Source organism: Ammospiza nelsoni, chromosome 2 (assembly GCF_027579445.1).
Source record: "Ammospiza nelsoni isolate bAmmNel1 chromosome 2, bAmmNel1.pri, whole genome shotgun sequence".
In the NCBI taxonomy this organism is placed as follows: Eukaryota; Metazoa; Chordata; class Aves; order Passeriformes; family Passerellidae; genus Ammospiza; species Ammospiza nelsoni.
The window spans coordinates 84,012,064-84,032,216 of record NC_080634.1 but is presented as its reverse complement, the minus strand read 5'-3'; the positions used below and the strand labels follow the sequence as shown (position 1 = coordinate 84,032,216).

Below are 20,153 nucleotides of genomic sequence, written 5' to 3'. Positions count from 1 at the left end.
ACAACTTAGCAAAAGACCAAAATATCAACCTGTGTGTTGTCAACACTATCCCCATTCAAAATACAAAACATAGCACTGTAACAGTTACTGAGAAGAAATTACCTCTACCCTAGCTAAAATCAGGACATTTCCTTTTTTAAAAGGAGTCACTTGGGAAAGACAAAGGGTAATGAATAAAAGTTACTTCTGGGGTAATTCCAGTTAAAAAGAGAAGGAAAATTTTTCACAAGAAAAGTCAGCCCTTGGAATAATCTCACCAGGGAAGTGGGGAACACTTTAGATTTATCTGTTCAGGGTGCTGGGCCATGTTGTCAATTTTATTTCTAAGAAAGTCTGGACCAGCTGATTATTATCTATTAACAATTTAAGATAATTCCAGGCCTGCCATTGTGTAGATTAGCAACATGTATTAGCAGGGATGAGATTCCTGGGATGAAGAAAAGCAGCTGATTGCTGAAAAAATGTATTTGGTTCTGTTTTTATCCCATTTCATATTCCACATTATATCTACAGCACAGGATGACAGACAATGCTGTCAGTGCTGAATCCTCAAGATGTCTTTGATATTCATAAACACAGCATCTGAATTTCAAAAAAAAAAAAAAAAACTAAAACCTGTCAATATGAGGAGAAATATAGCTTAATCAAAAGGAAAATTAGCTAGGTCACAGACTAACAGAGAAAGATCTGCAATTATTGTCTTGAGTGCATTTAGGAAAGAGGTATTTTGGAGTAGTCAAAGGAAAGCTACCAGACATAATGGGTTTTGATTAAGAAACAAAAATCATAAAAAAATGACAGGAAAACTTAAAAATAGCTATGCTGTCAAAGTTTTAAAGTGTCTAAATTCCAAACAAACTTAAAGTTAAAAAATAGCTTCTGACCTAATTTTAAATAAAGATCTGTTAATGTTTAAATAAATATTAATTAGTGTTTGTTGCTGTTAAACCATTTGGATTACATTTTCTATGTTCTTCTGCTTATTTTTTTCTCAGTCATTTCTGGGGAATGTCACACAGTAACTATGGTGTGTGCTTCTGATGTTCCAACTGGCCAGAAGCCATCTAAATGTGCAGGTTTGAGCTGCACAGTAACTTTAAGTCTATAAATTACCAGTACTGAACAAAAAGACATAAGACTTCCTTACTCCTCATTCCCAGTTATTCTCTTCTCCCATGCTTGCATTTCACAAGGCTGGATCAGAGGTCTAATTCAGCTGAGAATGAAGTCAGTAAAAAAGACCCAGTTTTTAAAGGACTTGTGTTATAAAAAAGTTAAACTTTTTTCCTTTTTAATTTATCCTTCAGGGTTTTTTTTTCTTATATTAAGCATTTAATTTCTCCTTTTGGTATATTAGACACATATCTTTTAACCTTTTTTTATTAAACAAAGTGGGCAAATTAGACCAAGCATTTCCAATGGCTGCCTATGTAGGTTTCCCATTGTCTTTGACAACAAATATTAGTGTTCAGTCAACAAAGAGTAGAAGCTTACAAAGCCTTCTGAACCTGCAATTGTGCTTTGGACACACATCAATAAAGCCAACACATGATTTATTCACAGTTGTCTCCCACTGAAATTTGGAGTAATTTCCTAGATGGCAGCAGTCCACAGGACAGCAGTCACTCACAGGGCTTTATCAATTTGCCATCCCATCCACAATCTTATTCCCATGGTAGTCAGCAGTAGCCTGTGCAGAGGAAGAAGCTAGAAATTTCAGAATAAGGCACTGTAAGGCATCCAAGCCACCTTTCGTGCATCTGCATTTTAAGTATCCAATGCTGTAACTTTTCAGAAGTCATGTAAGTGCCTTTACATATGCAGAGAAAAGCCTAAAATTTCTTCGAAAAGAGACCAAGACACCTCTGCAAAGTATCTAAGGTGAACCAAGTTTTGCACTCTGAAGGGCTCCAAAAATATTTTCTTTTAGAAAGTACATTCTGGCCTATCCTTGGAAAGATCATTTTCTGAATCTTAGTTTCTTGTTCTCGAGAAAATATTAATGTCTGACTGCCAATCTCACACATTACATGGAAAAATCCATCTATTATTTCAAAAGTTATATTTTTCAATTTCATTACTTCTTTGACCCCCACTTCTGAACATAAAACAACAAGCTCAGAAAATTGTCCCTCCTCTCTACAACATTTATAGATATTATTCTGTCACCATTTTTTTTTCCTGGAATTTCATACCCTAATCTTTCAGTCTTTCTTCAGAGGTCCCAATGACAGAAATGCTGCCATCTGTAATTCTTTGCCTCCCTTTTGATGTGGGGTTATCTCTTTCTAGATGGAGTATTTCTGGTAGGCCCGTGGCACTGGCTGTGCAGGAGATGTTTTCTATCTCATTTCTCAGGTGTCGTAAATCCACTTGTCCTTTCCACATGCAACTGCACAGAGCTCACTGCAGAGCAAGACACAGATCATTTTCCAGGATTGACACATTAAACATACAATCCCTGATGGTATACAAGTAGACACAATTTTCTTCACAAAATTTCTTTTCTTTCAATTCTTCAACAGCGAATTACAGCAAGTTTTCAGTTCAGCTGAAGTTTAATTTCTTTTTTTTTAACTTCATTGACTTTTTCTTTCAGTACACTTGTTTTCTTCTTGTTTAGCTTTCTAACGCATTAATGCATTAATGAGTAAAACATTGAATATATATGAAAGTCTGAAACATCCTACTTTTAACCTTTAGTAGTGATGAAAACTGATTTTTTCCCTTTTGTTTTTCACTACTTATTTTTTGTACAGGACTGTATAATATCCTCAAAAATAATAATTTCATTTGTTTATTGCCTTTCTTTAGGGACCTGGTAAATAGGTTTTTGAAAAACTAAATAAATTGTCATTAGGATCGTATTTTTATTTATATACTTTGGAAGGGTTTGAATTCATTAGAGAGAGAAATTACCTTTATAGAGATGAGGTTATTTACCATTTCTCACATCACTATCTACATTTAATTTTATTATTCCACTTTTAAATGTTGAGCAAACTATTTGCTTCCAGAAATGTCTGTGGCTTACTTGTTAGAGAGTTTATGAATGACAGGGAATCATTCTGAAGTACCAAGTAAATTATTTTCTACTGTCAACCCTTCTAATCTAGGAATTTTTTAAATGGCAGACTGTAAAATTTCTGGTAGCATGTCTGATGTTTTACTCTCAGGCTCTTTGGTAGTCTTCCAACATTATCTTCTATTTGCTGAACAAGCTGTAGCAATGACAAATAAAAGTAAATTTGAAGGGCAAAATATTTTGCCTGATGCTACTGACCTATGCAAATTGTTGGATGTGTCAGCAAATAGTTACATTCAGACTTGACCCGATGTACCACAAGAAATCATCTAAGAAAAACTGCAATGGAGTAAATATTTGAAAATTAGAAAGAAAACAACACTTGTTCAGAGAGAAAAAGTTCCCATTACAACATCTTGCATAACTACCAGTTTTGTATAGTTCAGGCAAGCCCCTACAAAAGGAGGGGACAAATGTTCCTGTAAGGGCAAAGTCAAATACATATAATGCCATAAAAACAGTGTGGCAGTGATGTAATATATTCATTACAAGCTCATGCTGTTTCATTTGTGTGTAACTCTTCTACAGTATCTTTGCGGAATACACAGTGTCTTTTTTGGTATTATTATTGCATACCAATCAGTGAAGGAATACAAATGAATTATGGAAAGCACTGAGCCCCAAATCCTCTTATTCTCTTTAAGATGGTACCACATTTAACAGAGAGTCTCTAAAGGCTGTAAATAAATTGATACTGATATCTAATTTACAATAAGAATATAGTATTTTCAGAATAATGTCTAAAATTGAGATAGCATCGTATAATCCAACAGAATCAAATAGAAAAAAAAACTGTAGTAAAGACTGCATATTATGATACTGGGTTTTATTCGGTTTCCCATGAAAGTTCTTCATCAAGTAGTGAAAGGATTTTGATATTTCAGATAAAAACGTATATTTGGATTTAATACCTTCAAAGATGACAGAAATTGGGCAGAGGAAAAACAAGGAATATTTCTCTTTATGGAGAAAGCTGCTAGTACAGCCATTCACAGAGCAGTATCACACTCATCATGTAATCAGATAAGATGAGAGGGTTTTGCTAGCTCAAAACAGTACCTAATATGACCTATCTGGAAATTTCCAATTTTCAGTCTAGCATAAAAAAGCCTTTTCTCTTCCTGGAAGGGGCATGAAGAACTGATCCCAATATCAAGCACTTTGAAGACAAGAAGTGCCCTATGCATTGTATATACTATTAAAATCAGTTACATGTTCTGCAGAACTGTATAACAGTGTTGAAACCTGACCCTCTCCTCTCAGGCTGGAATCACTGAGATATTCCTGGATCTTCTCTGGAAACTCTGAAAGCACAACAAAGTTTGAATGAAATATTTTTTCCTTCCAAAAACCTTCAGGCACTAAGACACGAGGACAGGTTAGGCTACTGCTAACACAGAAAATGCCTGGGAGAAATAAACAACCATTTGCATTTTAGAAATGCAGGATCAGAAAGGAGGAAAACAAGAAAAAAATAGATAGGAAGGTAAAAGGACTGTAGTATTCATATCTTCTTAACAACTGAGTGAAGCAAGTATACTCCCCTTAGACAAAAGGGAAGCTTTTATCAATCGGAAAGGCTACTGACATCACTTGTTTCAGAGACAATAAAAGTGGCTTTATTTGTCTGATTGTATAACAGCTTTGAGTTCTGCACCCATGATTAACTTGTGATCTCTCTCTTGAGCATGCAGTGAAAAACTGTGTACTCTATGAGCTCTCAAAGACTACAGACTATGGTAGCAGTCCCTGTTGACTATGTACCAATCCTATCATCAGAAAGTTCTTGAGACTTTTTTTTACTACTAAGTCTCAAATATCATGCTCTGAATCTAAACTTTTCTCAAAATTATATCTATCTCACCTTTTCCTGGAGAAAACCCTCTGGAGCCCCTCTTCCACTGTGTATAAGGCATGACCACTGATCTGGCGCACAGAATTATGTAGAACTGACAGATCTGTCCTGTCTTCAATGGAGTTGTAATTCCATAACTTGTTTTTGGGTTTGTTTTTTCTGATTGCCTAGATTTAGTGGCTTAAACTGATGAAGAACCATTACAAGTTTAGGAGATAAAAGATGTGGTTTAGATTTTAAGTGGCAAAACCAGATACATTTAAGTATTTGAATAGGAGTTTCTAGTGTCAATAGCACTTGAAAAGTTCCATTTTAATCTCTGAATGTCAGCAAGAATATACAGTAATAATCTCTGATTTTAATATGGCTCTTAATGGTGGAGAATTTACCTGACAGAGATTTGATTTTGTGTTTAACTGCATCAGCCATCTCTGTCTAAAGGCATGTTATGTAAGTGCAATGTTTAAATAACTTGATAGGGTCTTAGTTATCTTAAATTTATTTTACTTATGTTTATATATGAGCAAATGTAGCAGAAAGAATCAATAATACACCTCAAATTCTCTCTAAGGTAAATCTCCAAGGTAAATCCAGTTTAAAAAAAAAAAGAAATTAAAAGATAATTAATGAATTAAGTCCCGGTTGGTGAAGTAGAAACTTCAAAGACATATGGTTAGATTATGGAGAAAAAGCAGAATTTTTTTTAAAAAGTAATATGAGTTTCATAAGGTGGTTAAAAGTTTGAAGTCTCATAAATACTGTGTTGCATGGTGTAAAAGCTTTGACTGCTGAAGTTATAGATGGGAGTTGTTACTGGGGGCAAAGCTGTAGACAGTTTGCACAAATCCTTAAATAGACACATAATGCTTTGAAATCTTCTGTGAAAAGAGAAGTGAGATTTTTGTTGCAGTCTCTATGCTGGTGATTATCAGATTGGCAGGTGAAACAGCACAAGGTATGTGAGAGCTGTTCTTTACTATTTTATCCCCCATGAAGACAAGCATCATTCTGCTGTAGCAAATGTTTATTCCCTTGCAGAGCCACCCCAGACTAGAGAAAATCCTCTCTTGAGACACCTGCTCTTGGATGAGCTTATTCTTGAGCTTAATTGTGACCTCTTTGGAGAGCTGATTGTGCCCTTCAAGAAAATATGAATTATCAATTGCTTGGTCACAAGTTGTCATGGCTCTGATTGCAATGTCATATATACACCCATCTTGCCCAAATTTTGCTACTGGGGCTCAGCTTTTGGTGCAGCTGTGTGGCCTTAAACCAGAGCTGTGTGAGAAAAAAAAAAAAAAATCCAACTGTGAGAGGAAAAGTCTCCTTGAGAGCTGCTTTTCAGCTCAGCCACTCACCCTCTTTGTCTGAATGTCTCACTTAAATTTCATTACAACAGCTTGCAACTCTGAGGTCTTTATATCAATCTGTAAATTAAATCTAAGTAGGAAAAATAGCACAAACTCTAGGATACAGAGTGTAACAATGTTGAATATTGCAGCGGAGTCTCTGGCCCTGTTCATGCATTCAGAATTGTCTAGAGAAAAAAATAGACAATCTGGTTTGCCTCTAGAGATTTTACAACATAATAAAGTTCTCCTAATCAGTTCAATTAACCATGATTAAAGTAAACTTGATGCAGTACAATATATCAAGTGAAAATATACTTGATATCTGTGATACAAATGATATTTATAGAAACTGCACCATAACAGGCTCCTCCCTTAGTTTAAAGTTCTGGGAGTCTTTTTTTCTTTTTTGTTATATTTCATGTTCTAAAGCATTTCTTACATCTGGTGTCTAAGAAATTTTCTTATTTCTTCTGGATTCATTCGCTCCTTGTTTTTAGATTTTGTCATCTTATTTACTGAATTTTCATAGAATCAAGAATTAGGACAGAGAATGTGCTGAGATCAATAACCACCATGTGGGTTATTGAGTCTGACTCCCGACCCTGCAGAGGACAGCCCAAGAATCACATCATGGAGCATTGTTCTTGAACTCTGTCAGGCTAGTGCTTCCCTGGAGAGCCTGTTCAGTGCTCAACTACCCTCTGAGAAAAAATTTTTTCCTGATATCCAACCTAAACCTCCCCTGATACAACTTCATGCTGTTTCCTCAAGATCTATCGCTGCTCACCTGAGAGAAGAGATCTGCACATGTCCGTCTACTCCCTGCATGATCAAAATGAAAATTCAATAGTGAAGTTGAATAAGTCTTATGCTTAAACAAGCTATAATTCTAAATGGAAAGAGAAATTTGAGGCATAGGACACTTTTTCTGTGTGTACATTTATATCACCTTATAGCAAGTCCCCTCATCTGCCAGGTGTGTGCAGTGGCTTTTGCAAGTTGATTGGAAGCCCTCAAAACCCAGAAGAGATTCTCTCTTCTGAGCAATGGTGGAGATCAGTAGGCAGTAAAAATCAGATCCTTAATTTGAGAAAGCAGAGGATATAAAGACTCTCCTTGTGTCGTGCACACACCGTTAATCAGTGGTTTCAATCTTCTGAATCCTGTCATGGTGAGCTGATTTATACAGCCTACCCTCACTTCAGAAATTAAGTAGAGCAGAGTTGAACAAAAATACTTTCCAATTTTAACAGATCGGTTCATGAATTCAGATGTAATTTTAGAAGGCTGTAAAACTTTAAAAGAGTCTCTTGACCATTGTGAGCTGACTTGAAATCAGTAGATCTTAAATTTTCTGGGGAAGCTGACCAGACATTTTAGAGATTATTAATTTGTTTTATTCTTCATAATTTGAACATTCTAATATACCTTATGATTAGATGGAGTACTATTAAGCTCACAAAATCAAAGACTTGTGCCTCCCTTTTTTTTAACAGACTGCTTATTTCCAAAATGAGTTATTTAATCTTCAGTTTTCTTTAAGCTCACCCAAAGGGATGTTTATGATCTTCAAAAGAAAGTCTCTTTACTATATTAAGTAACAGCTAAAACTGAATTCTGATACAGAGGATGAGTTCAGGTTTTTAGGCATTATAAAACAACAGTGTAGTTAATCATCATGATGATTTCAGTTGATTGGATGGCTAACCACCAGAAAGACAGGATTGGTGGATCATTTTTTTTTTACATTTTTGCCTTGCAGAAGCTTGATTTATTTTGGCAGATAGAAACATTATAGAGCTCCCCTATATAAGTATGTACTTTCTCTTTAAATTTACCAAAGTGAGACATTGATACCATCTTCTCTGCAGTAATGTCTCCTGAAAGAGAGGAGACATCAAATCAAAGAAACATATTTCTATTAGGAGACAACGTATTTGCATCTTTCAGTTCATCATTTCCAAGATAAACAACAAAGATATGAGCAGAGCAGCATGCTATTCCACATCTGTACTTCATTAAAAGAAATCTTGTTACATAGCATATGAACTGAAGCTGAGATTAACAATATTCTGACAAAACAATTTCAACCTTGGTTTACTTTTTTTCTATGTTCAAAATAAATAGCATGTGCATCTTTCACATGAAATTATTCACATAAAAATTATTCATATTTATTCATATAAAATAGGGAAAGAAATTAGTTTGTCTATTTAATTTAGGAGATACAAAAAGTTTTTGGTTTTAACACAATAGTTTGAATTCTGTGGCATCAAGGTCTTCTGAATAAATATTAAAATATTTATCTTATGATACTCCATCTATGCAAGAAGATGTTAATTATAATGAACTACAAAAAAATCAAAGGTTAAAATATCAACAAAACAGTATTTTTGTTCCCAAATTACTGTAAATTTCAGGCATAAGTATGCATTATATGAAACAGATATTCTCATTTCCTGGTACAGTCTTATAATACAAGGAATTTTAAAAATGCACATAGAATTGAATAACTAGAAAATATAATGTCTGTTATACAGGAGATTTAGATTTATATGTTTTATTCATTCTGGATCAGATGTTTAAAAAATAAAAATGGAAATTCCCCAGAAAAAAAAAAGGTGGGGGTAGGAGTGAGGGTTGGTGTGAATGCATATACAAAACAACTTCTCCAAAAATCAGAACATCTATGAATCAATATCAATAAATAAAATACAATAATGTGACATGTATTTAAATGAATGTATTATGAGGAATATTTTCGTGTACAAACAGAATGAGAATAGTTTATTTGGAACAAAATATTTGAAATCAAATGGAAAATAATTCCCCAGTCAAAATTATTTGATTTTGATGATGGTGAAATGAAATGAAAATTATAACTTCAGAAAAACAAAATCTCCTTTCAGAGACTGTTCCTATAAAATACCTTATTTTCAACAACCCATTTCAAGTATTTGAAAGCCACTTGTCATACTTTCCAACTACATGTAGTGAAGAATGTTAATCACTGATGTTACCACTGATATTCATTGGCAAAATACCTCATGGACGGTATTGTTCCCTCTTATCTGGTCACTGTTGCTGCATTATTTGTGTGCTTTGCCAGCCCTATCATGAGGCTGCCCAAAGTCTCAGAATGGGACTGGGAACACAGCCCAACAAAAGAGAAATGCCAACAATACTCCTGCAACTCTCATGGGCAGAAAGCTCTCTGTAAAAGCTGATTTTTATCCCATCGTATGCATGCAAAATGCAGTCCTCCTGAAGTCAGACTGCCCTTAATGCTCAAAAATGACAAAGTTCCTTGGGGAGTCCACATTTGTAACACTACAGTTGTCAAACTTAATCAGGTTTTGTACCAGTTAGCCTTCTATATTTTGGTTACAACGTCTATATAAAATGCACTTGTAAGCTATCTAACAGACATCTGTGCTTGTAAAACATGATATCTCAGGTCCTAAAGCACAAAGCAGGCACTGAGACTGACCCAAGTATTTCCTAAGGAAGATGTGCTGTCTTTCAAACCAACACATAATACCCCGGTGATCTGAGAATAAAAACCTTTTAGAGGTTCCACTTCACAGATGTAGCATTGCTTTGCTGCTGTAAAGCACTCATAATATTTGAAATGACTTTTGCAGCAAAATGTTTATCACTGGGAGAAATAGGTGTGCTCTTCTGAGGTTCCTCATTGCTACATAAAATCCATAATTGCAATCTCATCCCCTTATTTCCTATATGTAGTGTTTAATAGATTCATCTTTTGCCCGGTCAGTGTTCAGGCACTGTTCTAAGTGAAGGAGTGAGTAACTTTATTTGTGGAAGTAAGGGTTTGAAAGGTTTTTTAGCCTTTGCCAGTAGCTTTTCTCCAACTCTGTTATTGGCAACACATGAAGTATTATTACTGCTCTTAATGTCTACATTTTGAGATTGTGGAATAATAAAAAAAAATTTTAAAAAGAAAGCTGAAATGAAGCAAAGTAATTTAGGCTGAAGCAGATACTTTAAAAATATTTCATAGAAATGTTGAAATGTTGAAGACCCTACAATACACACCATTATTGGCTGTGGTAACGTCACAGAATACCACAGAGACAATACATCAGGATCAACCCAACAACAACAAAAAAATAACCATGGTATTTAAACATATGGCCTAACTTTAAATGCACATATAATGCCTTTAAATAGTTCAAAAATCCCTAAGTCTATGAGTCAGGCAAATATTAGACACGTGAAATAGACACTACCCTCTGCATATAAGCGATACCTCCTGTACTACACTCTTTAGGGTTTCAGAAAGTCATATGCTCTAGCTGAAGCTGACAGGAACAGATCTCACTGTCCATACACAGCTGATTCACTGTCAATGAGTAAACATGTACCAGGCACCACTAAGGTAAAATGTATCAAAACCTGAGGGTCACATCACTATTCATTTTTAAATGAATGCTGCTTCTCCATCCAGCTCTTCTGAAAAAGCTCAGTTTACATAACAGGTTATTGCATGAATATTCTTGGAAAAATTAATTAGTTAGTCAATCACAACTTGAGGTACACCTGAGTATACATAAAAACTGCAGAATTTACTTCAAAATACTCACAAAATTTGAGAGAAGTTGAGCTGGAATCATGTCACACTTTCTGAAGGCAATACCTTTATTCCAATAAGGTACAATTTCCTGGTGTCAGTGAAAGTGTCACTGATCAAAACACCTCTCAAGTTCATAAGGGGCCTCTTCCTTCCAAACTGGTATGTGAAGTAATTCAGTTGTGCTCTCTTTGAAGACTTCATTATCACAGTGAGTAATAGATATGGTCACAAAGCATTCAGTTAAAATTTATTTTGATTCAGAAAAAATTACCATTTTGAGAGAGAGAATTTCTGTTGTGACTTCCCTCTTCCTACTTTCTTTTCCTCCCACCATCCTCCACATCTACACAGTAAGATCTATTTTATGATTTTAAGTTCCCTTTCATGCAATTATTATGATAGCCCAGCCAAAACATCAAACATTTCCTCAGTGAGGAAAAAAAATCTTTTCTATGGAAAATGGTTGAAGTACTTCCTGGAAATGGCAGTCAGAAACAACAGGGGAAGGGACAGAAGTGAGTTGAATTCATCTCTTGAAAGCCAGGAAGAAATGGCATTTGTAGAGAATGAGACTGATTGAGCTTTTCCATTCTATTCCACTGACACCTCTCCTGCAGTGTGACTCAGATGATTAGGGCTACATGCTCAATCTGTTTTGACAGAGCTTAGGGTATCCAGAATCACATGTATTGTGAGTGTATGGGTGAGTGAGAATGAGACAGGGAGGAAGGGAAACTGTGGGCATACACACATGGTACTTTATCTTCCCATTGGTTTTGCAGTCTTTGCAAGGAGAATCTTGGAATCATGGGATCATAGAGTGGCCTGGACAGGAGGGGACCTTAAAGGTCCTCTTGTCAAAATTAGTTTTGTGCAGTTGCACAGCCAATTGGACCCCTGCTAGTGTATTGACCAGGGCTGTGGTCAGCCAATTTGCTCTACTACCCAGCCATTCTGTCCACACTGGGAGACAGCAGCTCCTGGTCCCTCTCTAGGTGATTAATGCAACAGTATTAACTAAGAACTCTGTCTGATTGCTTTTCAAGAGCAGAAAGAATAACTCAGACACCTCATGTGTGATATGAGATACAGAATATCTGGAAAAAAATAAAAAAGGGACTGCCAGTCTCCACGCAGACAAAAATAAGTGTTCTTCCTAATGTCCTGAGAGAAAAAGCACAAAATGTGCCCTTCCAGTTTCTCAAAATTCTCTACACACACTCTTGCTTTCTTCCTGTTAACTCTGAATCTTTTATTATTTCTAATGAGTTGACAAGTAGATGCAGTTTAATGTCTAGTTTGTTTGTGATGCTTTAATTCTTCAAATTTCTGAAGCTGGATATTTGTGTTGGGTTATTGGTCACTGAAATAATAAAATATTTTTTCTGCTTGAAACTTGTACAGTAGAAATAAAATGAATGCCAAATAATAAATTATTCTGCCCAATTTATAATAAGCTTTTATCATAATACTGTTAATAATTTAAAACTACCAAGATATCTTTGATGATGATCATTCTAGATAGGCCCTCAGACACATGAATATAGGTTTATAAAGCCAGCACTTCACACACTTTTTCAAACATGTATTCTTATTTTTTTTTCCTCCAGGTACAAAGTAAGGTAAATTTAATTTACTTAGGTGAGCAAAATTGCCATTAAATCCTTCTGAGATTTTATATCTATGATTCTGTACATAAAAGATTACTTTATTCTTATGGGATACTACCATCTTGCATTACAGTGTCTCATCTAATAGCCAAGACTGCATCTCTTTCAAATGCAGAATGTCTAAAGTTATGTTGATGGTAAAGTGATGAGATATTTATATATATTCAGGTATTTAGTCTATGTATGTGGTTGCCATGATGCATTAATAATCCAGTTCATCTTAGTTCTTTCCCTTGTTATATAAGAGTTAAAAAAAAACCAAAAGAAAAACATGAGGGTTTTTCTGTTCTTTGAAATTAATTTGCCAGGTATCTGTTAGGAACTGTGATATTTCAAAGGTTTCAACCACCTTATCGTATCTTATTTATAAACCCATTATATCTTATTCATAAAAACATCTTTTGTGTTTATAAATCTTTGAGTTTAGCTATTGATGTTCTTTAAGAAAGAAAGGACTCATATTGAAGCATAGTTTGTAAAGTGAACACCAAGCTCAATATACAGGCCAATGTGCATTTCACTGACAGTTTCATGCCTTGTTACATAATGCATGTTTTAAGTCTCTGAAAATCAGCATTTTGGACTTGCTAGGAGGTAGAGCAAAATTCCCAACCAAAAAAATCTATATTTTCCTGGGTAAAAGAAGGAATACTGGCCAATCAAAGGCTGTAATATCTGCTTTACTATTAGGAAAATATCAAGAAATTTCAAGAAATTTCAGTTCCAGATTATGGGCTTCTACTAAAGCTAAAAAAGTCACCTCTCATTGTCCCTGAGACAAAAAAACATCAGACTGCTCTGGGTCGTCTTACTCAAATGGGTTAGCCATGAGATTTATGCAAATGCTGTTGAGCAGAGTTATGTGGACAAATATGACATGAATTCTCCCACTTCTCTACTTCCTCCTGGGTAACACATATTTAAGCATGAATGTAAGATGTCTGTGTAAAACCTTTGAAAGTCCAGGGAGGGTAGGAGAGATTATTTGGGATGTTTGTTAGGAAAACAGGCATTTAAATCATGTCTGTAGCAGTGAGAGCAGAGAGGGACCACCTTCTGGTCTACCAGCTAAACCAGCACAGTTCAACTATGAACACCTATATCGTTTTCCTTTTTCTCCAGAAGAAGATAAAACTGCTTACTGGATGCAGCTCTTGGCACACATCTTTTTTCCTGACAATGGCTCAGTACTCTCTGGAAATGGAGTAATTACCACAGGCCGAAGCTGTGAGGGCAGTGGGCAGACAGATAGACACCATGAATGCGCCTTGTCTAGAAGTCTATGTAGCCTTACTGTGTAAAACAGAGCAAAAGGGAATCAGAATATTAAAAATGTCAATATAGGCTATAGACACACTTTAAATCAGCTGCAAGGTAAAGAAAATAAGGAAGGATACAGAATGGGAGGCATTCATCTGAGAAACAGATCTTAGGAACGGGTATACTCATGCACTCTTTAGAAATATGGACAGTTCAAAAGTAATTTTGAGACAAAGCTGAGGACTTGTGAATCAGAGCAGGAAGATGATGTGTATGAATGGAGATTGGATATACAAAAATCTTCATAGAAGCCCACGATTGCATTATTTACTTCTGCTCCTGAATAAACATTTTCTGTCTTGCTTCAGTAGACACACGGTTTTGCTCATTTTCTTGTTACTATGTATGGTGGACTGTTCAATATACTTCCTAAAAACTGATTTACACTTTCAAATATGAGTCATAAATCGACTTACTTCTATTAGATCTATTTTATGAAAAGGACATGTCATACTAAACAGGTCTAAGACCAAGAAAGAATCTCTTTGAATGTAAAACTGTTACCAGACCCAGCATTCCTGCCTCCAAACAATTGACTATGATTACTAATTGAAAATAGAAAAACTATTGCTGTTTTTCACCTAACCTTGAATCCTGAGTGCAGTTTTGGGTACGGCAACATAAGATATGAAGTTATTAGATAGCATCCAAAGGAGGGCAACAAAGGTGGTGAAGGGCCTTGAGGAGAGGCCGTGTCAGGAGCAGCTGAGGTCACTTGGTCTGTTCAGCCTGGAGGAGACTGAGAGGAGACCTCACTACAGTCACAATTTCCTTGTGAGGGGAAGAGGAGGGGCAAGCACTGATTTCTTCTCTGTGGTGACCAGTGAGAGGAGCCATGGGAATGGCCTGAAGCTGTGTCAGAGGAGATTTAGCTAGGAAAAGGTTCCTCACCCAGACAGTCATTGAGAACTGGACCAGGCTCCCCAGGGAAGTTGTCACAGCACCAGCCTGACAGAGTTCAGGAAGTGTGTGGACTATGCATATGGTGTGACTTCTGGAGATGGTCCTGAGCAGGGTCAAGAGTTGAACTCAATGATCCATGGTATTTTCCATCTCAGTATATTCTGTGATTTTATGATTTATTGTTGCAAATGTCTGCAAAGCAACTGAAGCACCAGAAATGTGGTCATGTAATTGACAGTGGGAAAACCACTTTCTGATTAAAAGTTTATTTAAAAACAAAAGATACACACATCTCCTGGTCCTCCTTCTCATTAATAATTTACTGTGAATAAGAAACCTTAGTAAGCAATTAAAATTGGATTTTTAATGAAAAAAAACATGTTCCACAGAATGCAGTAGGCAAAAACTGCTATAAAGAGATAATCACAAACCATAGATTAGTAATAAAGGTTTCATTTTATCACCTAGAAACTTACCACATACCTGCCACTGTTGCAAACAATCTAAAATAAAAGTTTGGTGATTCTGGGGCTACTACATGGATATTAATTATACAATTTAGGCTACTATTCATAGAATTATAACCACTGAGATGAAACATACTGAGATCAAACCAAACACTAATCTAGACTGGTCATTTCAGGTGTCATCTTTTTGTAACTTTCTTGGCTTAAGAATTTGATCTACAGTTTCCTTTTCTATTACATCGTTCTTAGAAAGAATGGAAATGATGAGCTGACTATATTGGTTTTCAGTCTATGTTTAATTAAAAAGTAGTTTCCAGGATTTTCAGATAATTAAAAAAATACAAAAAAGGAATTTTTTTTTTGTTATGTAACAACCTAGATAGCAAGTATCTAGACAGTAAATAATGTACTCCAAAACAGTTAAGTAGAAAATAAAATGGGGAACAAGGAAATTTCTCTGTACTCAGTCACACAGGTTTTTATCACCTTTGTAGCCTGGTGTCCAACCGAATTTTACATGAAACATTTCCATGTCCAAAAGAGTTTAATACTAATGAAAAACATCATTGTTTGGAAGACAAAACGTAGCAAAAATTAAAATCAGCATGTGTATTTTACTTCTCTGTTTAAATGGTGACAATAATTGCAATAATCACAAGTCCTGCAGCCACGGCCATGCAGCATCAGTTGAGAGCATCTTTAAAATGTTCCTTCTAGCACCCAAATGTAGACTTAGGTTTTCACTGTGGCAGATTTATCCCCTAGTCTGCAGCTGTCGGTGTTCAGGTACCCTAATGCGTGTTTTAATGCTGTGGACTGGATATGGTTTTATTTGTAGGGAAGCAGCACCATCTATTGCAACCTGATAGCTTAGCTCTAGATGGTATAAAGACAGGCTTGGCCTGAGCCCAGCTTTCAACTCTTTCTTGCAGGCAGTTTTATAAATTTGTCCTTGTGCAGCTTCAAATGAGATTCGGATCTCATTTGGTGAGATTTGGTGGTGCAGGGACAGGGCTGTGTTCCATGCATGCACGTCTAATAAAAAGTCACATCTAAGAAACATAACTGTTTACAAACTAAGATAATAAAATAGCTTGAGCCTAGTCCTAAATAACTGTTGCTTTTAAGTGACTTTGCTGGAGTTTTCATTTCTGAAGTGGGAGGACAGTCAAAAGTTAAGAGCATATTTTACCCAGGTGATATTGTCTCAAAATTTTCTTCCAAAAGCAGCATTAATGTAGGTGTGCAGTACAGTATGTTCTTCTAATAATGACAGTGCTATTGTCATCCATCTATATTTCTGGTTCTTCTCTTTTTTCCAGACTGTCTACAAAGCCTGGCTCTGTTCCCAGTATTTTGAAGTCACACAGTTTCACTGCAGCAACAGAATTCCTTGCAAGCAATACTGTTTGGAGGTTCAAACGAGGTGTCCCTTTATATTACCAGACAATGATGATGTCATCTATGGAGGACTATCAAGTTTCATCTGTACAGGTATAGTAGAGAAAAACCAATTTCACTTGTTTTCTTAAGTCAAAATATCACGGATTTAGCTCCAACTCTGAGACCCTAAAGGTATTACACATCAGAAAGATTTCTTGGAGGTGCTAGGATTTGAGCTCAGATCTAGTAATGCACAGTTATGATATAGCCTGCCGGTCATCAGCTTTACAAAACAAGATTTCTAGAAAAAAAATTATTCTGCTTATTTTTTACATTTAATAATTTGGTGAAGGATTTATTTTACTTCATGTCATGCAATACTCAGAGGTTGCATGTCATTCAATATTCAGAAAAATAAAGAGAAAACGTGCATCCAGTTTTTAGCATATTCACCTTTGTTTGCCTGCATTCTTATGTCAGATGAATCAAGAATCTGAAGCACAGCATTCAAAATTGTACAGCAGCTCTCAGAAAGTGTTTAAGAAAACATCTTTCACTAGCAAAGAAATTTAAGAACCAGTTGTTCACCTGTGAAGAACTTTTTTTGATTTTTGTTTGTTTTCCTATTGAGTCTGGTTACATTTTATGAATACTTTTTAATTGTAAAAGATATTGGTAATGTATATCTCAAGTACCACAGATACTTTTTTCAGGAATGGATGGGGATTATCCACACAAAATTTTAGTTTATACCAATATTATCTTCAGACTTATGGTGCCTAGACTATCATCTGAGAATCTTTAAGATATTTAGGCAACTTATTCCCAGTAAATTAATAAAAAACGAGTTTCAACACTTAGATCACTTGACATCCTCATCCAAATATCAGAAATTAAACTGTCTTCACCTCTTAATTAGGGCTCCACTGGAAATCTTGATAGTAAATAAGTTGTCTAAGGTAAGCTACTTAAAACTAGAGTCAGTTATAAGAATCCATAAATGTTATATACCATCCTAGATGCAGGCATAAGGATTATGGCAACTCACTTCACCTTGTACCCTGTGTTTAGATTTAAGGTGATTCTGGTAGCAAGGCATTTACTGGATTTATTTTCCTTGGAAATTAAACTTATTGCACAAAATCAAGCAATATCCATCCATATACAAAAGAAAATATAACAAAAAGTGAGCTGAGTTACAATTTTGCATCATCAACAACATTCTTACCTTACTTCAATGCATTTTTTAAAAATTAATAGCCTTCCAATATGTATATGCAGTAAGCAAATGAGCATTATTTTCCAGTCTAAGGTAGTATAGTAGAAGTGAGAGACTTAGGGAAATTTTATTTACCACAAGTACACAATCTATATGTATGTGTACACACACATGTACACAATGACAAGAAACCAAACCAACAGCAAAATCATCTTGGCATGTATTTCAGAAAATCTGTCAGGAAATACGCATCCATCTCTTCATTTTCCTAGTATAACTCATAATCCAGATTCCTTCCTAAAACAAACAAAATAGATGATTTTGAAAAGATTACTGACATCTCCGAGTCTGGGATGGAAAAGCAGCTTTAGGGGAGGATTAAACTCATTTTGTTGCAGGTATTATTAATGTTGGTGTGTACACATTAACTCTGTGACTAAGCTCTGCCTAGAGTCTTGGTGTAGCCAGTAGAGCTGAGAGGCATTTAACCCACCCTGAGCAGGCACCTCACCTGATGGAGGACTTGCTCACATCGCTGGCTGTTCTCTATTGCTGTAGCTGCTGCTAGACCAGGGTCTATTGCAGACACCAAAAATCAGGGTCACCTGAATCTCATCTCAGCTGTCCACTAACAAATATTTGGTTGAACTTTTTGTCCTCTCAAGCCCAACCCCAGCAGCAGCAGAGCCGAGCTCGCGTTCACAGACCCACAGGAGGCAGTGTGCTGACCCTAGAGAGTTGTGTGCAAGGGAAGATGTTGAGGACAGATATGAGGCAGCAATTCAAACTCTGTCTGGAATACGGACCCATTTTCACCCTTATTAAGCAGCAGCTCACTGTAAGAGTGCTTCCTGCCACTAAACAATGAAAAATTAGACTATAATCTTCTGCAGGAATAAAGAATTATACCTCTTTGCAGTTTAATGAAAACAGATTTATTTCATTCAAAGTCCAGTGAGCTCAACAGCAGAAAAAACACTCTACCTCAGCATAGCTTGTGACAGATAACTTGAAATCCTTTCGAAGAAAAAACAGCTCAAAGAAGGTCACCCATGTCTTGAGAGACATCTACTGCACTTTTTGTGTTTCCGTCTGGTATAGACCGTCTGAGATTTCTAGTTATTGATCTGTCTCTTCATTAAAAAAAGAGTAAGGTAAAAAGGTATCCTTATTCAATATTTAGATGTCAAGTAACAAGAGAAGGTATGCAAGGGATAGCTGATTTTATTTGGTGTTGACTACAGCCCAGAGCTCAGGATGAACACAAAAACATTGCCTGTAATTTTACAATTGCAGACAGGTAGAGGTTGGTGTGGCTCCATACCCCATGCTGGGAGGTGCCCTGGCAGTGGGAGCTGCCACCTCCCCTTTCAATCCTGTCCTACCACAGCAGTAAGCCAGAGCACAGAGATCTGCTGGACATGAGTGCATGCCAGTACTGGTGGACAATAGGGAATCCACAAATTGTTTTTGTTTTGTTTTTTTTCTTTCAGACCAGGATTTTTTGCGGTGTTGGGGCCTGAAAAAAAAAAACCTGGAGGCTGTAAAAGAATATAATAACAAGGGCTTTACCCTTCCTTGGAAGGTCCTCATGATGAGAAACAGCATAGAACTATTTTTCCCCAATAAATACTGCAGTCATTGTTATATTTGTAATTAAGTTTAAAAGAAAATAAAGTGTGGTTTATAATATGTATTAATAACAAGTTATTGGAAATTCCTGAAGAAGTAACAAGTATTCTAGCCTGAGAATGTCTAACTTGATCACCTCCAAAAATGCCTATAATAGGAAAGGGAGAAGGCATGCTACCCTCATTTTGCATCACCAGGACTCATCTTTTGTAGAAATGCATTTGAGGATGTGGAACAACTGCAGTGCAAGAGAAAGTGCTTGAGAGATTAATCAAAACAATCAGAATCACAGTGTGGTTCTGATTGTGGAAATATGCAGTTAGGCAGAAATAATTTAGTGTTCCCTTCCTGCCCGCTTTCTTCCAGGACATAAAAGGAAAAAAGTTGATCCTTCCATCAGGTGCTGTGCTGTAACCCGCTGGTTTTCAGATTCATTAAAACTGGATGATTACTTTCAGTTTAGACCTTTGGAGTTCATATCCATATGAGTAAAGTTTCCAGTGGTTTCATCCAATGTTTCTTTTTACAGTTCAGCTGTCTAGAACTGCCCATGCAAACCAAAATCTCATTTGAGGGAGATAACAATAGTTTTTCAGGTGTACATGGAAAATTACAGTGAATTAGTCCCATGCAAAATTCCAGGTCAAGGTTTTTACCTGTAACTTCTAAG

At 36.0% G+C, this 20,153-nt stretch overlaps 1 protein-coding gene and 1 long non-coding RNA gene across 2 annotated transcripts in view; both read left to right on the top strand.

Annotated features, from left to right (window-relative positions):
• Positions 1-20,153, top strand: part of LOC132070254 (uncharacterized) — a 1,108,023-nt gene that overhangs the window by 434,782 nt on the left and 653,088 nt on the right. The window lies entirely within an intron of this gene.
• NALF1 (NALCN channel auxiliary factor 1) overlaps positions 1-20,153 on the top strand; it is a 439,055-nt gene that overhangs the window by 408,145 nt on the left and 10,757 nt on the right. Inside the window, exon 2 of the mRNA XM_059466836.1 lies at positions 16,572-16,743. Within this exon, the coding sequence (XP_059322819.1) occupies positions 16,572-16,743 (172 nt within the window). The remainder of the gene's footprint in view (positions 1-16,571; positions 16,744-20,153) is intronic.